The sequence below is a fragment of the Trichoplusia ni genome, chromosome 6 (assembly GCF_003590095.1).
Source record: "Trichoplusia ni isolate ovarian cell line Hi5 chromosome 6, tn1, whole genome shotgun sequence".
Classification (NCBI taxonomy): Eukaryota; Metazoa; Arthropoda; class Insecta; order Lepidoptera; family Noctuidae; genus Trichoplusia; species Trichoplusia ni.
Genome location: NC_039483.1, coordinates 12,424,042 through 12,442,192, shown reverse-complemented (window position 1 = coordinate 12,442,192; position 18,151 = coordinate 12,424,042). Strand labels below are relative to the sequence as shown.

The following is an 18,151-nucleotide window of genomic DNA, read 5'->3' as shown; positions in this document are numbered from 1 at the left end:
TGCGGAATATTCCCTATTAGTTACCTCTCCGACTGAGGTTGGTGTTGGCAAACCATATTCACAGAGTGATTTACCGCCTACTGCTGTTAAGTCATCCTGAAGAGCTAATAAGCACTGATTTATGGCAAGATCACGGAAATTATCATTAGTTGTGCCTTCATCATTGTTAGGTATATTTCTAAGAAAGTCTTCTGAAAAATTTTCTTTATATTTTTCCCATAATGTTACAGCATCTGACAAATTACAAAATGTGAGTAATGTTACAAATAAATGGCGTAACCGTCGTGGATTATCACTAACACAGGATTCTGCTAAAGCGTCATCCCAATGCTGATCATTTTTCAAGCAAATGACGCGCTTGGCAAGCTGCTTGATAAGTGGGATAAACAACATCGTCTACTTTTCTCAAATCTATAAATGAGGTTGGTCCTCGCACGGTATGTAATAATAATCGCAAATAGAAACACTCAGCGTTGTTAGGATGAACGGTGTACACTCTACCAAGAACATGTTCTTTAAAAATACCTGACTCGCCATCTACAGGCCTGCCACGGCGTCTTCGATTAAAGACACCCCGTTGCTTATCGTAGGTATAATACGATGGAACTTCCTCATACAAAAGAGATTTTGCAAAATCATCAGTTTGGCAAAGTCGAAAGAATGCTAATAAACTTGTTTGTCTAGGGTTCTCTAACCGTTCTGTGACATTTTCGGCGTTGAAATATATACGTTGGCCGCCTTCAAGATGAACATCCAGATGAGTCACAGGTGGATATCTTTCGTGAATGTTGAAACTTAAGATCCGCCACACAGCTTCTGAAGAACTTATATATCTGCCTGACTGAAATCTTGTAACTTCATCATGTTCATTTCTCTAAGCAAATGTAGCTTGGTCACTGCCCTTATTAATATACTTACAAATATATTTTATTGACTCTACACTATTACACATTTCAACATTTATGTGAGCTTGAAATGCTCTGGACAACACAGGAGAATACGGAACGACCCACCTATTATCTAAAGTAACTTGTTGTCCAGACACTCGCTTTTCAACAGTAAAACCATCATTATCTCTTGAACGGCGACGATATAATGGGTATCCATCATGTCCTGTTACAGTACCATCCACTAAGGCTTTTGGATATCTTTTAGTGCAACGACCGTCTTGCATGCAAGGAGAATTCCCGTTAAACGAACCACATGGACCATGTATCATATGAGTTTTAACAATGTCGTATAACACGGGATCTGCAATCGGACTTGGAATTTCAGCACTGATTAAACTGTCTACATCATTAGGTCGAACCTTATCTTTTAACCAAAGCAGGATATGTGCGTGAGGTAAGCCGCGTTTTTGCCATTCAATACTATACATATAACACAATACTTCTCCAAAAATTTTATCTTTGGTAAGTAGATCTATCATTGATTTTAATTTTAAATGAAAAACTCTTGCTATGATATCATGGCGGTCATGCGGTGCTTGACCCTCAAGAAGCTCCCGAGTAATTTCATCCCACTTAGGATTGGTAGTTACAGTAATAAATAAGTCGGGACGTCCATATTTTCTTACGTAACAAAAAGCATCTTGAGTACGTTCGTGCATGTATCGTGGACCACCAGTAAAAGAAGAGGGCAAAATAACTAAACGACCCATATTCACCGTATCGTTATCTTGCTGCATGGCGTCGCGAAGGTGCACGTATTCTTCAACGCGCAGCTGCCTTTGATTAGATCGTATATAAACTAATCTTTCGGTTTCAATTTTTGCGTACATGTCTACAATAAACTGATTGAATAAGCCACGAAAACGTTGAAAGTATACAAACCTATTCCGTCTTACTTGCAAGTGGTAACAGTAAAATTGAAGGCATGAAATCTTTTTATTATAATTAGGTGCGCCTGTACGCGGATCAGTTTGGTATAAAGCAAAATTATAACCATCTTCCCCTCGACAGTATATCAAAGGATATTGCAAACTGTCGTAAGCCCTGTGGGTTTCATAAATACGTTGCAAACGATTATCTCTGGAACGGATAACGATATCACGCCTATCACATTCCTGGTCGACCAATACCACAGCAACTTCATTCGTGGATGGAGCATTATAACGCCCAGGGTGTTCCTGAGTTGGACGCCTATCGGCATTTATAACAATTTTATAATTGTTATCATCATCTCGAGGAAGAGCTTCTAATGCCGATTTAAAACTGCATACATACGAATTAACCTGATGCAACATGTTCTGAAGTTGTGATATGAGTTCAGTATTTAAATTCGGGAAATATTGATTTCTTATATTCGACTGTTCGTTGTAGTCGGATACAAAATATATTTGAAGAAACTTAGGTTGGTTTTCAGGCAAAAGGGATCCTATCAAATGGTAAACCTGACCTTGTATCTTAAAAGTAGGCATGAAATGACCTTCTGAGATTTGTTGAGCGCCAAAGGATGTCATTTGAAATGCACGATTATAAGTGCGAATATTATCTAAAAACTGTTTAGATTGTATATGTTCCCCTAAAAGTAGTGATTTCAAAGGTTCCGGTGGGTCTTCGAATGAAGGCAAATTTATTTTACCTGTAGAACAACAGAAACCAGCTGACTCCTTACTCCACTTTGAAGCATTACAAAAACGACATACCACGTTCATATCGCCTATTACAGAAGATGATCCATAATCAATTGTGAGGTTATAAGCAAACCCACTTTTATATTTGTCGGACCAAGCCACCGAATTTCTAGATTGATCTTCTATGTGTACATCTAAGTTATTAAGGCTATGTCGAAATCTGTCTGCAGTAAGACGGGCCTCTCGCTGTTCGTCCGTTTCAAGAGACCGAATATTTTCGATTCTTAATCTTTCATTAGACAAACTTACTGATCGTTCTTGTCTCAAAGAATTATAATATTCGCGTACCGACTCTAGTCGTTGTTCATGCTCATGTGCGTCTTCGAGAGATCGAATAACATTATGGTGCACCCTATCATTTGTCAAACGGTCTTCATATTGAGTTAAAGTTTCAGATTCTCGAGATAAAATATGACGTTCGCGGTCAGCTGTGAGACGCGATTCCCTCTCAGTGTAGGTTTCTGACTCGCGAGACAATATATGACGTTCGCGGTCAGCTGTGAGACGCAATTCCCTCTCAGTGTAGGTTTCTGACTCGCGAGACAATATATGACGTTCGCGGTCAGCTGTGAGACGCAATTCCCTCTCAGTGTAGGTTTCTGACTCGCGAGACAATATATGACGTTCGCGGTCAGCTGTGAGACGCAATTCCCTCTCAGTGTAGGTTTCTGACTCGCGAGACAATATATGACGTTCGCGGTCAGCTGTGAGACGCAATTCTCTGTCAGTGAAGGTTTCTGACTCGCGAGACAATATATGACGTTCGCGGTCAGCTGTGAGACGCAATTCCCTCTCAGTGTAGGTTTCTGACTCGCGAGACAATGTATGCCGTTCGCGGTCAGCAGTGAGACGCAATTCTCGTTGTGACGCAGTTTCAGCATCTCGGGATAACACATGTTGTTCTCGGTCAATGGTAAGCCTCAGCTCTCGTTGAGAAGAGCTTTGAGACGCCCGTGATGTAGCTCGTCTCGCTCTGTCAGCTGCTAATCGCATCTCTCTCTCTGGAGAGCTTTCATTGGCTCGAGAGGTTGAGGCACTAACTCTCATAGAGTTTAACCGATGTGCTCTTTCCTCTGCCGATTCTTGAGAACGCGCATTTCTCATCCTTTTAGCATCTCTCGAATTTCGAGATAAAGATGGTCGTTTTTTAGGTGGCATTGTGTATTTTTAATCGACGGTAACTGAAGCTACCTTACACTTACAATTATATATAGTTATTATGTAATAATTACGAAAATAAACTATTAATATAATAAAACACTACCAATTACGAAAATAAACTATTAATACAATTAAACACTACCAAAATAACTAATATAATAATAACGAAAATAAACTATTAATATAATTAAACACTACCAATTACGAAAATAAACTATTAATTTAATTAAACACTACCAATTACGAAAATAAACTATTAATTTAATTAAACACTACCAAATTACGAAAATAAACTATTAATACAATTAAACACTACCAAAATAAATAATATAAAAATTACGAAAATAAACTATTAATATAATTAAACACTACCAATTACGAAAATAAACTATTAATACAATTAAACACTACCAAAATAACTAATAGGTGTACCTACTACTAATACTATTAATCTAATACCTATTATATAAACTAACAACAAAACAATTCTAAAAATAAACTATTCAAAGACTAAAAGTCGTGCTGATAAGCACGGTTTGCAAATAACAATTATTGATTGTCAATAAGGTCGAACAGTCTGAACGTCTATTCGCATCAACAGCCAAATATTGTATGACGCTCGAGCGCTTTTTTTTTTTTGATTGGTCTTCTGCAGAGTAGATAGCAGGGTGTCTTCCTCTGCGACACCGGACTATAACGGGACCCCCCGCCTTTTTATACCTCCCGCCACGACGCGCGTCGAGCGCGGCAACCGATACACAAAAATAATCCTTATAGCATGACTCTGTATTCACGCGCGATTTCTTATTATTTCATGTATAACTTTGGTGTTTCTACACCGATTTACATGATTCTTTTTTTATTGAATAGGTAATAATGTTAACTTTTTTAATTGGGGATGAGTGATAGTGTTGTAAACGTTAGAGTAGACAAATACAATCAGAAATCTCCGAATTGCTAAGCTATCGGGAGTTTCACGTGTTATTGTGAGTCAACCATAAAAGTTAGACATATGCTGTCGAGGAATATTTTTTATATAATTTTAGGGAAAATATTTCCGTCATACATAATTTCTATGTAGCTTTAACCTATAAGCCTGCACACGTGACGGAAGCTTAAAAAATGGAGTAACTTACCCCGTTTTCCCAATATTTCCCTTCACTGCTCTGCTCCTATTGGTCGTAGCGTAATGAAAAGTATACTATAACCTGCCCAAGAGTATGAAGAATAATTGTGCCAAATTTCGTTAAAATCCGTCGAGTAGTTTTTGTTTCTATAACGAATATACAGACAGACAGACAGACAGACAGACAGACAGACAGACAGACAAAAATTTTACTGATTGCATTTTTGGCATCAGTAGCGATCCCTAACCACCCCTTGATAGTTATTTTTTAAATATATTTTATGTACAGAATTGACCTCTCTACAGATTTATTATAAGTATAGAAGTATAGATATAGATATAGATATAGATATATAGATAAAGTTTTAGACTAGTACATACCGAATCTTTAAAGAAAATATGACCTAATCAGATACATAATTCCTACATATTTTTATAAGTAGAACAGAACAAGAATAGATTTTGATGACAAACTTTTATGGTGACATAACGAGCACAAATTCCACGTGGAAAATGGAAAGCGTTAAAACAGATGATTTATGAATCAGATAGGGTGAGTAATGAAGCGGGCGGTGACTAGTACTACGAGAACTCATTAAACTTCAAACGGAGACGAGTAAAAAAGGAACGATGAAAAACTAATTAAACTGTCATGCGAAAATGTAAATAACCGTCTTAGAAATTAAATTCTAATTAACATTTTTTTGATGATTAGCTGATGCATTCGTATTTAAGGTGCACTACTTTGAAGATTCTAAAAAAAGCGTTGAATATATTTGAAATATTTTTTAATGTGCGTGAAATGATGCGAAATTAATTTGAATTATGCTTACATATTTTTATAACAACAAAGTGTATATAAGAATTTACGCAAAGCGAGAATGATAATTACTCTGATAAAACAAAAATGGGTTTTCCATTTTGTTGAAAATAGAAGTACATTTCATCCTTGGAAATAATAAATTCGTGTACACTTTATACTTCACCTCTACAACCCAACTCATTAATAACTAGGGACAGAGAAGAGATGTGTTTTTCATATTCCACGTATTCCGAAGCTGTAATTGAGGAAACGTACCCAACCATTCAATGACGACTACCGAATCACATTCCATTCGAATTTAATAACCGCTCCAGGGATAGGCAAAAATAAGTTCACCTTCAACATGCCTTCCATGTATTTGTATGCTGAACATACCTGTATACTTATAACATACCTCCATTACATTTGGCAGGGAAATTTTCATGTAGTTTTTTCTTTAAGAAAATTCTGTGCTAAGTTAGGTACTGAAAGCACCTAATTATGGTAACCTTATAAATGGCTTGCTATAAACCTTTAAAATATTGGACGTTATACTTCTTAAACCAAATTAATGTCGCCTAATCTCAGGAAATTGCTAATACTCAGCCAACCTGGACATTTATTTCTACTACCTACAATTTAGGTAAACTATATTTATGTTTTAAGATGAAATATTGGGCTGAGTAGAGAGTATAAGCAGCAGAATGATGATTTAATTAAGAAATGGACTAATCTTTCACCCAGGAACAGGTTGGGACAACGATAAGGCAAGAGTTAAGTATCGAATCTGGATTCGATTTGCCAAAGATGACTAGAAATAATGTACAAAAAAAGGAAAACATCATCAGCAATGGCGAGGTCTAAAGTTAAAACTGAAATACGTATAACCTGGTGAATCTTCCAAATTCTTTTTCTAAAATTCGTGCTTTACATGATATTCAACACTGATAATGACATTAAAACGACTTTTGTTGTTTAAATATCTACGATAGGTACGCGTAAGTATGTTGTGCATTCGACTGCGAAAATATTTCTAACGGGAAATGTTGCCAGGACCTGGATTTTCAGCTTTAATTCTTAGAAAGTAATTTTGTGGGACGCTGGTCGAGTGATGCTTTGATGCACAAATATTGACAGATTGGGGATCTACTATACAACTTTCAAACTAATAATATTGGGACCCGTTTCAAAAGATTTAAGGATATTTTTTAGAGATTGATACTGCTAAGCCAAGAAATATAATTATAATTTCTTCTCTAACGGATGGTTGCCTGGACACATTGATAAACAAAGTGGTAGCTTTGGAAAAGGAGAGCCTTCGACTATTGCATTGTTGTCGTTATAGCGGCATAAGAAATACCTAAATAAACTTGGGAAAATAGTAACTTTCTAGAAATCTCGTTATTATGGACAGCCTGGTGACGAATGAAAGGAATCCGTAAGTAATCTATAATAGGGCCGTTTGGACCACTAATAAAAAAACACTGATGAAAAGTTTCTTCAATTGTGTTAAAAAGTTTTAAATTATAGATTGATTTTCAATACTTACTCAATTTAGGCTTTGTCTTTCCCTACTTTCCCAGATGAAAGGAAACGCGCAGGATAACTTTGGCGCTTAATTAATTCGATCATTCGAATAACTCCGACATTTCTCAACGGGTCGCTTCATCATATTAAATTTAAAAATTATACCTGTATTATCTTTGTGTTAATAATCGTCTATGAGTAATACAAGTTTAGAATTTTATTGTGGTACCTACTGGGTTTAATATGAGTTTTGTATAATAGCTTACCACCTCAATGAAATTGTCTTGTAGACTTTGGTGCTCAAAGTGAAGAAGTTTGTTTTCACAAAAACACAAAACATGGCCTCAATTAGAAGTAAATTATTATTTGTCGAAATTCTAAGGAAATAACCTGCCTAAATGCCTACCTCTAAAAGTACGCCTTTAAAGAAGACTTCGCACCTTTAAAAAGAAAGTGCTGACTTTTATAGTCTCTCCCTAGAATAAACATGGAAACTTAATCTTTCCGATATGATTCAGTGGACTCGTTTAAATGCAGAATAAGCAGTACTGTTATCGTGACATAAATATAATTTACTTTTTCTGAGAAAGCGCGGAACTTGGAGAAAGACCTTTTTGCTTATAATAATAGGTATCTTCAACTTCGTTACTCAGTGGATGAGATTCTATTGAGGTGTATATATAATAGTTATAGAAATTAGCTTTTTAACAAATGAAGTAGGTTATTATCGTTAAGGTTAGTCATGGTCAATTTCTTATACTCTTAAGTACCCGTAAATTTCTTTTCTACTTAATTTCCTCTTACACCTGTTCACAGTGAAGTCGTGTTTAGGGCGGCATGTGACGGGCGCACAAAAATATCACAATAAAATGTAAAACATTAATACGTTCATATCGCTGCTTTTTTAACCAGATTAAGATATCCGGTTTGTGGCTTTCGCTACACTTTAACATTAAAAATTCCCGTATTTTGGAATTTCACTACACACTAACATTAAAAGCTTTATTGATATTACATCAATAACTAGACATGACCGACAATAAAGCAGACTTTAAGGTAGTAAAGATATGGTTTTTAACAAGGAAAGCAATGGTTAACGTCTACATCATAAATTGATCGATCAATGAGGTTAAAGAACGTTGGTTCAGTCAAGTACTGCAAAGATCAAAAGTCTCTCTTTGTGCTTATCTACAAAACCGAGACTTGATCGCACAGAATAGGCGTCAAGGCTGTACAAGCAAGTGTGACTATAATAACATACGCAAAATAAATATATTGGATGTCTACTTACTTATGTATTGTTAATAAACACTACCATAGTACATCTATGTTTTTAAAGTATGCGAATACAAAGCCTTACACTAATTTCAACTTACCTATAAAAAAATCTTATTTTTAATAGGAAGGTATCTGGAATCAAACAATGATCGATACAAAAGACAGAAAATTTGAGATAGGTCACGAAATTCAATCGTCGCTAAAAGTTTATTTAAAACATAAAATGCTTAAAAACTGTGAAAGATGAAATAGCAAACAGGATTTGTATTAAATGAAACAACCAACGCAATTTACTGTGGAGAACCGACCGCAGCGGTCTTAAGGATTTACGCGTCAATTTAGCATGGTCTCACCCTTTTTACTGCGCCGTAAAGAAGTTATAAAATAAACCTGTATTAAACGGTTTAGAAACCCTGCAGCTGGGAACCAATAAAAACTGTCTCTAGCTTTCGTATTTTAAAGTCACATCGCCGTTTAACTTAATCAATTTACTTGGATCGAATTACTTACGGAGTATAGATTGAACCTAATCGTAGACACAGTATAATCTTCCCTGAATATTTATAGAGCTTGCGCTGTATTTAAATTACCGTTCATTATACAAACATTTTTTGCACAAATTAAACGAGCGTTGTTTAAGTTGTCACTAAAAATAATCAATGTTACCTATAATTATTTTGCAGAAACCTAACACAGTATCGAAATATGATCTATAAAGCTATATGTATAGGCATCTTGTCAACAAGGTTCATCCATTAGTAGGTAGGTAGTTACGACTACACCTGATGTACACGGAAATGTCGTTTACCGAGCAACGGAACTAACAAACTTAATCATAACATTCCTTTCCTAAACACAAAATACCTCCGGATTCATCAGAGACGTTATGTTGAGTTCAACAACTATAAAAAGGTGGGTCGATATAATGAATGTAATAGAACTAGACAGTCTGTTCCTGTTCCATAAAAACCCAGTTATTGGCCAGTTGAAATAGAGGTTACTGAATTTATGCAAACAAAAAGCAATTATAAAATTATTAATATTTTCGATAAAATTCAAAAATATTGCAATGATATTCGAAGCAAAATACATTTTTATTCCTATTTCATTATTTTTATTGAAAGTGTCTACTTCTAATAAGTAGGTGTACGGTAATTGACCACATATCTATGTGACATGATAATTATTTGCCGGTAGCTGCTTTCAAAAAGCAGGATAGTATGGGTACAGACTAGATGATAATTTAGTCTGTATTAAGAATTTTATCAAACTTACCAAAAAGCTGACCAAAATGTTCTTTAATAAAAAACTGACGTATCCGGAATACATTTTATTTTTCATAACAAAACTAGCGGAAGTAGTCAGTCTATAAAAAAAACAGATTGAAAGCTTTATGAAATGGCAACTCTCGATCCAAATTGACACTAACTGTCACCATTGTCAATTAAGTTGTCAAAAATAAAGCGACGCAACGCTACAAAAATATAAACTTGTTTGTTGGATTTCTGTAAAAATACACTAAAACAAATTAAGTTTTTGACCGGTTTTACAGTCAATCGTACAAAATGGTTAAACTCACAACGGAGTTAATACAAAACTCCATGCAATATATGAATCCATGTCGAGATCGAGAATTGGATCTTAGAGGTTAGTATGTACAATACTTTTACAATGTTAAACTCATATACTCCTATTTATGAAAAAAATAAGTACATTTGAAAAATCTTCTAAAATTCTATTTCAATTTAAACATAACATTTTTAAAAATTCGTCTTCAAATCTTTATTTTTGTGCTCTTCATTTTATAGGTTACAAAATACCCCAAATTGAAAATATGGGAGCCACTTTGGACCAGTTTGATACAATCGATTTCTCTGATAACGACATCAGAAAACTGGATGGATTTCCCTTATTAAAACGTCTGAAATGTTTATTATTAAACAATAACAGGATTGTGTAAGTATACAGAAACAGCTTATTAAGTTTTTTTTCTGTTTTATTTGGTTACATGTTCAACCTTATTTTACAGGAGACTTGGTGAGAATTTGGAACAGTACATACCTAATTTGGAGTCCTTGGTGTTGACAAACAACAACATCACTGAATTGGGTGATTTAGATCCACTAGTCACTCTACCAAAGCTTCGCACACTATCACTTCTCCACAACCCGGTTTCTAACAAACAACATTACAGGTACTAACAATCATATCAATAATCAAGTTACTACTTATTAGTTCATCTAAGAATATATTTGTATTCTTTGGGTTGTGTTTTTTTTCTTGCAAAAAAAATGGTTTTGCTACATCAAGCCATTTGCCAATGTTGGTGAGGGTAGATATTTGAAAATTTTGTTTTCTTTTTATGTAATTGTCTTATACCATTTCTAAAGTGTATTTTATTATAACTTATCTATTAAATATAGTTGCTGTTTTTTACTAGTGCCATATTGTTGAGTATCTATAGCAAAATTATTCTTTAATTTTCTTTTGTTTTTCAGAGCATATGTAGCATTCAAGTTTCCAGAACTGAGGTTGTTAGATTTTAGAAAAATTAAACAAAAGGAAAGAGATGAGGCAAATACTTTGTTCAAAAGTAAAAAAGGAAAGGAAATGCAGAAAGAAATTACAAGAAAAGCAAAGACTTTTGTGCCTGGAGGGAATTTGCCTGATCCTAAAGTTACAAGTGAGTTATCACTTCTTTAGGTAAAACTAATCTCATAGTGAAAGTACAATGGCTTGTAGCCAAAGCCCTACTCTGTAGAAGTGTCTCACCTCTATAATTGCTTTCGGAACTTTTTGTAAGAGCACTGATCACACTTTTTTCTTGTCTTATGTCAATCTGCTAACTTTACTTGGACTGAAAACAAAGAGTGTAAGTTAAAAAGTAGCAGCAGCAACTATAATTTTATATCGCATTTTTTCAGATCTTACTCCTCAAGAAATCCACAAGATACGAGAAGCCATTAAAAATGCTTCATCATTACAAGAAGTGGAAAGGCTAACTCGGATGCTTCAATCAGGCCAGATCCCTGGGCAGAAACCTTTGCAGCCACCTGCACCATCTAATGGACAACGTAAGAATTACTGCTTTTACTATTCTTTATTCAGAAATAGAGATAGTTTCCCTTATGGTTAATGTGATAAAATACAGGATGCAAATATTTGAAAATGATACCAAAAAACCACACCATTCAAGTGAAACCATGAAAGTGAATAACTTTATAATCATTGACACACACTAAACTTTTTGTGCTATTAATTGAAGTTTCAGTGAAACGGTAATGCAATTCGGCATAAGGTGATGAATACAGCAGAAGGCTACGAAAACAACACGGCAGATAATTTGCCCATATTTGTGTCTAGGTCTTGCCTACAGTAACCATCGGATACGCATTCTTTATAGAGCTGAAAATCTGCTAATGTTACTACCATGCCAAATCAAAATCGGTTTTGGGATGGATGACATACCAAGTTGTCCAAACACTAGAGAACAATGAAGGCAAAGTTTGGACATATTGTACTTCCTATCATAAGAATATTAAGAATATTATAATTTAATAAAAATATTTACCACAAAATATACTAATTCTTATGATTACAGAAGATGAAGAAGAGGAGATGGAGACCGACCAAGCAAATGGACAGTCATAATGCAAAAAGGTTTTACTTTTATCTTGCTGTAAGAACAGATAATACAGTTGGATAAGAAAATTTATAGTTTTAAGCATAAGAATTGCTGTTGTGTTAAGCTGGTTAGATCAGGTTGTTCTACACTGCGATGTTTAGCTATTAAGACAGATACTACACCAGACAGATAAATTAAGCGAAAGAACAGAATACTACCAGAAACGGAAATATTCCAGACTGATTTAATTGGGAGAAAACAAATAATTCAATTAAAATCATTGTGTTATCCCAGTATTTACAAATAAAACTACAAACACTGTTTTCAAAGTATTTTTTTAATAAAACTAAATTCCATTATCAATTGTCTTATTTATTATGTAAACATCATTAATTCTTTGATCCTTAAATGTAATAATTCTTCATTGCCAGCATCTAAGTATACAGTATAAATATCAGGTAATAATACCGTTCGTCCCATAAGTTCTTTAATAGAAGGTCTCTTATCAGGCAATATGGACAGCATTGAATCTACAAGGTCCTGCATGCTCCTGTCGTACGTCGTCAAATCAATTGGATGAACGCTACCGCTCGTAATTGCCTTGACTAGACCCACTAAAGTCTGCAAAAACAAAGACGTAGTATATTGGAGAATATTATTTCCCTATAACAGTTTTAATTTCATTTTATTTTCCTAGTTAAAGTCCGGGATAAAAACTATCCTATGTTCTTTCTCAAGGTCTACTCTATCTCTGTACCAAATTTCATTAAAATCAGTTCAGTGGTTTAGACGTCAAAGCTAAACAGACAGAGTTAATTTCGCATTTATAATATTAGTAGGGTTGGTCGGAATGTTCCTCAGAAAAAAAATAATAATAATGTTACCTCGGCGTCAAAAGCCCTCTTATGCGTGCACATTTCATATAATAAGCATCCTAATGCCCATACGTCGCTTTTCGTGCAATAAGGTTTGCCTTCACACAGTTCTGGGGCCAAATAGTATGGTGTACCAATGACCGTTGAAGTCTTCTTAGCACTGAAAACATTGTTTATTTTATATTTTGAAGTAACTATGCTAGCAACTTCATTCACGCGGAATAGTGACATTGGGGAACATTGTAAGTGAAGCTATTTTCAGCCTAGACGGCAAATCAATTAAATTATATATAGTAATTTCTGAATTAATTACACAATTCTTTAAAAACGAGGTTAAGTTTGCCTCACCTAGCCAACATCTTGGAAATCCCAAAGTCGCCTATTTTGACGACTACACCGTTCTTACCAGTCAGCAGTATATTTTCGGCTTTTAAATCTCTGTGAATAATATTCTGACTATGAATGTAGTTCACTCCTAATAAAACTTGGCAGAAGTAAAACAGAATTTCCTGAAATAAAAAACAAAGTAAAAATGATCACGCATCACATAATATGTATAATATTCCTTCTTAAATTATTTTATTAAGAAAGGAGTACATAAATGCAGTCGATCTACTAGGTAAAAGTAGGTAACTTCCTCGCAGAATACTAAGTAACACAATGAGCCTAAATGCTGTGTGTCGGTCACACACAGCGAGTATCACCAGTAGTAATAAGTAGTTTTCAACCGACTTGTAAAGGAGGAGGTTCTCCACTCGTCTGTATTCTTTAGATCACATTCAGAAATTTGTATTAGACGATTTTGTTCATTATTTTTCATATAACTCTGCGAATGCACATTCGCCGCAAGAACTCGGGTTCAACCACAATGATTATGTTACCTTTTGACCTTCAGTATGTATAAAAGGCACTGAGGATACTCGAACCCTGCGGTGGTTTCGTACCATGCTGCCGTCGTGACCGTTTCTAGTGGCGGTGGAATTAATTATCACATGTGATAGGCAGGCAACGAATTATCACTGCGAGGCGAATAGGTACTCAGTGGGTCAGCTTAATTAATTCCACCGCATGTGGTGATCTTAAATGGTCCAAAAATTAAGTTTACCTGCTGTGGTAATAATTTTGGACACCTTTGGTACATGTATTCCGCTAGATTCCCGCTAGTGGCATATTCCATGGATATCATGACATGATTTTCGGCGTAGTAACAAGCATAAAACTTGATGACATTGGGATGATCCAGTGAAGACAAAATTTTCACCTCATTTGCAATATCCTAAAATGAAAATCATAAAAATTTAAAGGTGAAAATCATAAAAGGTTGGGTTCAGTAGGAATTGATAAAATATCTAATCAATTTTATTTTTGATACGAATCTCACCTGTTTATGGTCTTGAAGCTTAAAATTCAACTCTATATCCTTAACTATTGTGAGTAGGGCATTATCCCGGTTTTCACATAAATAGACATTGCTGAAAAAGATTAATCGATAATTATAGTAGAAATCTTTATTTCAGTATTATACTGATAGATGCACTAAACCTTGAATTTGTACGATATCGCAGGCTCTTATTACATAAATCCTCACCGAAAACATTGAATAACAGAAAATAAATAATACGTACCCATATGTTCCTTTTCCTACTGTCTTTAATACTGATAAATTGTAATTTTTTAATCTTTTCTTAACGTCCATTTTCGCTTACACAAAATAGGATTACTTTTCTTAAATATTGCGTCGTACATGAGTCTCGATTAATTACCTATTTAATTTGAAATATTATCAGATGATTTAATGTTTTCAATTCATTTACTTTTTCTATTAATACATTTCTCAATAGCTCTTCCTTAAATTACAATGTGGGTAGTTCTAGACAATTAGGTTTTTCTTGTCATGTTTTTGCTATGTATGAGGTAATAAGTAAAATATCTTCAGATAATATTCTTGAACACAATGGTTTAGCAATCATTTATTTCGATAAAACCCATAAGCCACTTGAAATTAGCTTACGGATTGTGGTACAAATCGAAAATTAAGAAGACCTTTTACAAATTAAGACAACTTTGGCAACACTTACAAAAAATAAGGTTGATTTTTCAACAGAACTGTCAAATTGCTTTTCCCTGGTCCTACACCCAACTCTGTGCTACCTGCCATAAATGTAAATTACCCAAAATAACAGACCAACAAGATTCTGTAGCGAAAACTAAGTCCGCGAGAGTAAATAATTAAGTACGAGTAATGAAAATTTATGATTATGTGTTTGATGTTGAATTTTTTTTAGCATTTTCCTTTAAGTTCTCAGCGATGCTCCAACTTTGACCAGATAATCTTTACTCCACATAATGTACTAGATTAAAACAATTTTAAAATTTCTAGCTCCATAATAATTCATTTATGCAGCTAGAAATTTTAAAATAACCACATGAGTGCTTGACATTAACTGAAAAGAAAGTAATAAAAAAACTATATTCTCTCACGCTCTACGGCGGCTACCTACGGCTTTTAGATAAAGTCTAGATTTAAGATAGAATGTAATTTATGCTTATTCTCGCTAAGATTTTAATCTACAATATTATGACTCAATTTCCATTTTTCCTCAATTCAGGGGAAAAGATTATTCATATGGCAACTTTTAATTTGCTGTACTTCTCAGCTGGCCCAAATATCAACTAAAAGTATCATAAAATTAAGGCAGAACTGAATCGGAAATACTTCACAGGCTGGTTGTGTACATTACATAGTAACCTACCAAGATGGGCCAAATTATGGGTTCTTATGGGGCGCGAAATGTTGGACTGTATATGGATGATACACCAACATTCGACCCTCACGCAGGATTTGATTATGAAAGAAAACCAAGAGGTAATTAGTTAAAAATAATATTGATTTCAAATGTATAATTTGTTCTTAATATGTGTGTATGCATTAATAAACAAACTAAATCAGAGTTACATAATTTTTGTTAGGTTAGGTTAAAGTCATAACAAAGTATAATAATTGTTCCAAATCTCTATCTACGAGTAAAAATTATAAGTAACTAACCATGAGTAACGAAACATACTGACCGTACTTTTAATTACCGAGGAGAAGTTGAATTTATTATGTACTTATAGTTTACTTAATCTATTTGGCTGTTTTCATTGTACACTTTTATTTTTATTTCAGAAATGAAAGCCAATGAGGCAGATCTGGTTTCAGCAAAGATCCCACCAAAGTACCGTGACTATTGTGCCCATCACTTGTTGGAATACCAATCATGCCGCTACAAAAACATGCCACTGATATATAAGTGTGCCCATGAGAAACATCACTATTTGACCTGCGAGAAAGATGAGTATGTGTATCCTATTAGTTTTATATTGAAATATAACATCTTAAAACTTTTAAATGAATGTAGCAATCTACTCAAAACCATAGGACTTGACAGTTACTTTCAAGAATGACAATTATTTTTCATAATGCTACCTGAATTAATTGTGAAAGTTTGTAAATAGAAAAAGGTTCTACATCTTGTTTTAAAAGTAATTGTGGTTTAGTATTTTAAGTTTATTGTAGCTTGAAATAATATCAAAAATTGTTAAAATATCTTTATTAATTCATTATTCGATTTTAATTAAAAAAAAAAATATTATTTCATTTTATTAAACAAGCTCTGCTTAGTTTGAGACTAGATGGCGTTGTGTGAAACATGTGGAATAGCATATTAAAATTAAAATAGGCAATCATACAGGCACTTTTAAAATATTATAAGAATGAAAAGAACCAAAAATAAAACTCAATAATTACTCTTTTATAAATAAATTATTATAGTATAATCTTATTCAGTAATATTAAATTGTTTCAAAGACATTAAATTACAAAGTAATAAATAAAAACAATATTCTTCAATTGACTTCCAATGACTCTTATTTTACTAACTTTTTCTGTTTGTTTCAGCTATGTTATCCGCATGAAAGAATTTGAACGTGAACGCCGTCTCAGGCTACGTGAAAAGCGCATTACTGGTGTTGCTTATTAATTGGTTTCCATCATACCTATTCAGTAGATAATTTTGTTTCAATGGTTACTATGTAAATAGAATAAACAAAACATCTTTATTATTTATATAAATGCTATTTCTTAATTACTTACACCCTTGTCATACAAACTGGGCTACCTTATTTTTCCGGGGTGAAACGCTAATGACTTCAACCCACGTCGAGAGCACGGCGTGGGTAAATATCGGACTTCCACCGACTAAAAACACCCCAGGCCACTTCTACTGCTTTAGCCAGAGTCACATTACCGCTCGTTCATGCTCTACGCGACTCTGGCAGGCTTCTCAAGGGATAGGTGTAAAACAAAGCCCACCCTTAACTCCTCATAAGAAGCGCCGTTCGCCTCCTTGGCCTAGTAGCTGACTGAGAGAGAGGGTGCCCTCTCCGCCGGGTCGAGAGAGTAGAGATGGCCTGAGATCACAGCTAGGAGTGGCAGAGCCGGCTCGCCGATGTTTGCGACCAGATCGCGCCTATTTAATTGTTTGCCCACACTGGGCAGACCAGTAAGGTGTGCTTTGGATCGTCCTTTAGGGCCTTACAGTGGGTTGTGACGTCCGCCACAGCCATTATACACCGAATATATTGTAACAGCCATGGCCGGCCAGCACCTGTGTCAGTCAGACGTTAGAGATTCGCGCCTGTACTATAGCGTACAAAACAGTAACAATTTTGCGGCTCGGGTGACAGAATGCTATTTTTAACATAACGTACTGTTAAGAGACCCTTTATTACTATGTTTACACTGAACCATGACAGTTTGACCCTTGAAAGTTTTTTCTATCTCCGCTATGAAAAAAAATGCTCATAAGGGCTCCATAGGAAACATTTCATATTACGATACGGAACCCTTTATACAAAGTCCGACTCGCACATGACCGGTTTTTTCAAAAAAAATATTGTCTGTCGAAATGTCATTCTAACAGGGATGTGGTTAAAACATTATAAACGGTTATTATTATAAAGATTAATTTTAATCCAGCAATCTGCCTACGTTCAGCAGTGGACGGCAATAGGCTGAGATGATGATGAATATGATGATAATGATGATGAACCTAAAGTTATAGGTAAAATAATTGCAGTT

The 18,151-nt window shown here is 34.6% G+C and overlaps 3 protein-coding genes across 4 annotated transcripts; 2 read left to right on the top strand and 1 right to left on the bottom strand.

The window, feature by feature from the left end:
- Positions 1-9,970: 9,970 nt before the first annotated feature.
- Positions 9,971-12,483, top strand: LOC113495002 (U2 small nuclear ribonucleoprotein A'). The gene is made up of 6 exons (XM_026873554.1): positions 9,971-10,176; positions 10,338-10,485; positions 10,559-10,723; positions 11,028-11,212; positions 11,454-11,603; positions 12,131-12,483. The coding sequence occupies exons 1-6, from the start codon at positions 10,095-10,097 to the stop codon at positions 12,178-12,180; spliced, it is 780 nt and encodes a 259-aa protein (XP_026729355.1). The 5' UTR covers positions 9,971-10,094; the 3' UTR covers positions 12,181-12,483.
- Positions 12,484-12,500: 17 nt separating this feature from the next.
- LOC113495000 (serine/threonine-protein kinase Nek8-like) lies at positions 12,501-16,187 on the bottom strand. 2 transcript variants are annotated; one of them, XM_026873552.1, is made up of 7 exons: positions 16,099-16,187; positions 14,655-14,792; positions 14,411-14,501; positions 14,135-14,305; positions 13,378-13,538; positions 13,039-13,189; positions 12,501-12,775 (listed from the first exon to the last, which is right to left on the bottom strand). In XM_026873552.1, exons 2-7 carry the CDS (start codon positions 14,723-14,725, stop codon positions 12,530-12,532), a joined length of 891 nt encoding a protein of 296 aa, XP_026729353.1. In that variant the 5' UTR covers positions 14,726-14,792; positions 16,099-16,187; the 3' UTR covers positions 12,501-12,529. The 2 variants fall into 2 exon arrangements, with proteins under 2 accessions (XP_026729353.1, XP_026729354.1); XM_026873553.1 differs by lacking the exon at positions 16,099-16,187 and adding an exon at positions 15,108-15,574.
- Positions 15,659-17,143, top strand: LOC113495003 (NADH dehydrogenase [ubiquinone] 1 beta subcomplex subunit 7-like). The gene is made up of 3 exons (XM_026873555.1): positions 15,659-15,895; positions 16,199-16,367; positions 16,970-17,143. The coding sequence occupies exons 1-3, from the start codon at positions 15,787-15,789 to the stop codon at positions 17,049-17,051; spliced, it is 360 nt and encodes a 119-aa protein (XP_026729356.1). The 5' UTR covers positions 15,659-15,786; the 3' UTR covers positions 17,052-17,143.
- The last annotated feature ends 1,008 nt before the right edge of the window (positions 17,144-18,151 follow it).

Excerpts from the sequence above, each read along its gene's own strand:
- LOC113495002 (XM_026873554.1), top strand. The coding sequence starts at position 10,095 with ATGGTTAAACTCACAACGGAGTTAATACAAAACTCCATGCAATATATG. Across the intron at positions 10,177-10,337 it reads TCGAGAATTGGATCTTAGAG|GTTACAAAATACCCCAAATT; the intron begins GTTAGTATGTAC and ends TTCATTTTATAG. Across the intron at positions 11,604-12,130 it reads TGCACCATCTAATGGACAAC|AAGATGAAGAAGAGGAGATG; the intron begins GTAAGAATTACT and ends TTATGATTACAG.
- LOC113495000 (XM_026873552.1), bottom strand. The coding sequence starts at position 14,725 with ATGGACGTTAAGAAAAGATTAAAAAATTACAATTTATCAGTATTAAAG. Across the intron at positions 13,190-13,377 it reads ATTTCCAAGATGTTGGCTAG|TGCTAAGAAGACTTCAACGG; the intron begins GTGAGGCAAACT and ends CAATGTTTTCAG. Across the intron at positions 12,776-13,038 it reads AGAGGGCTTTTGACGCCGAG|ACTTTAGTGGGTCTAGTCAA; the intron begins GTAACATTATTA and ends TTGTTTTTGCAG.
- LOC113495003 (XM_026873555.1), top strand. The coding sequence starts at position 15,787 with ATGGGCCAAATTATGGGTTCTTATGGGGCGCGAAATGTTGGACTGTAT. Across the intron at positions 15,896-16,198 it reads TTATGAAAGAAAACCAAGAG|AAATGAAAGCCAATGAGGCA; the intron begins GTAATTAGTTAA and ends TTTTTATTTCAG. Across the intron at positions 16,368-16,969 it reads TTGACCTGCGAGAAAGATGA|CTATGTTATCCGCATGAAAG; the intron begins GTATGTGTATCC and ends TGTTTGTTTCAG.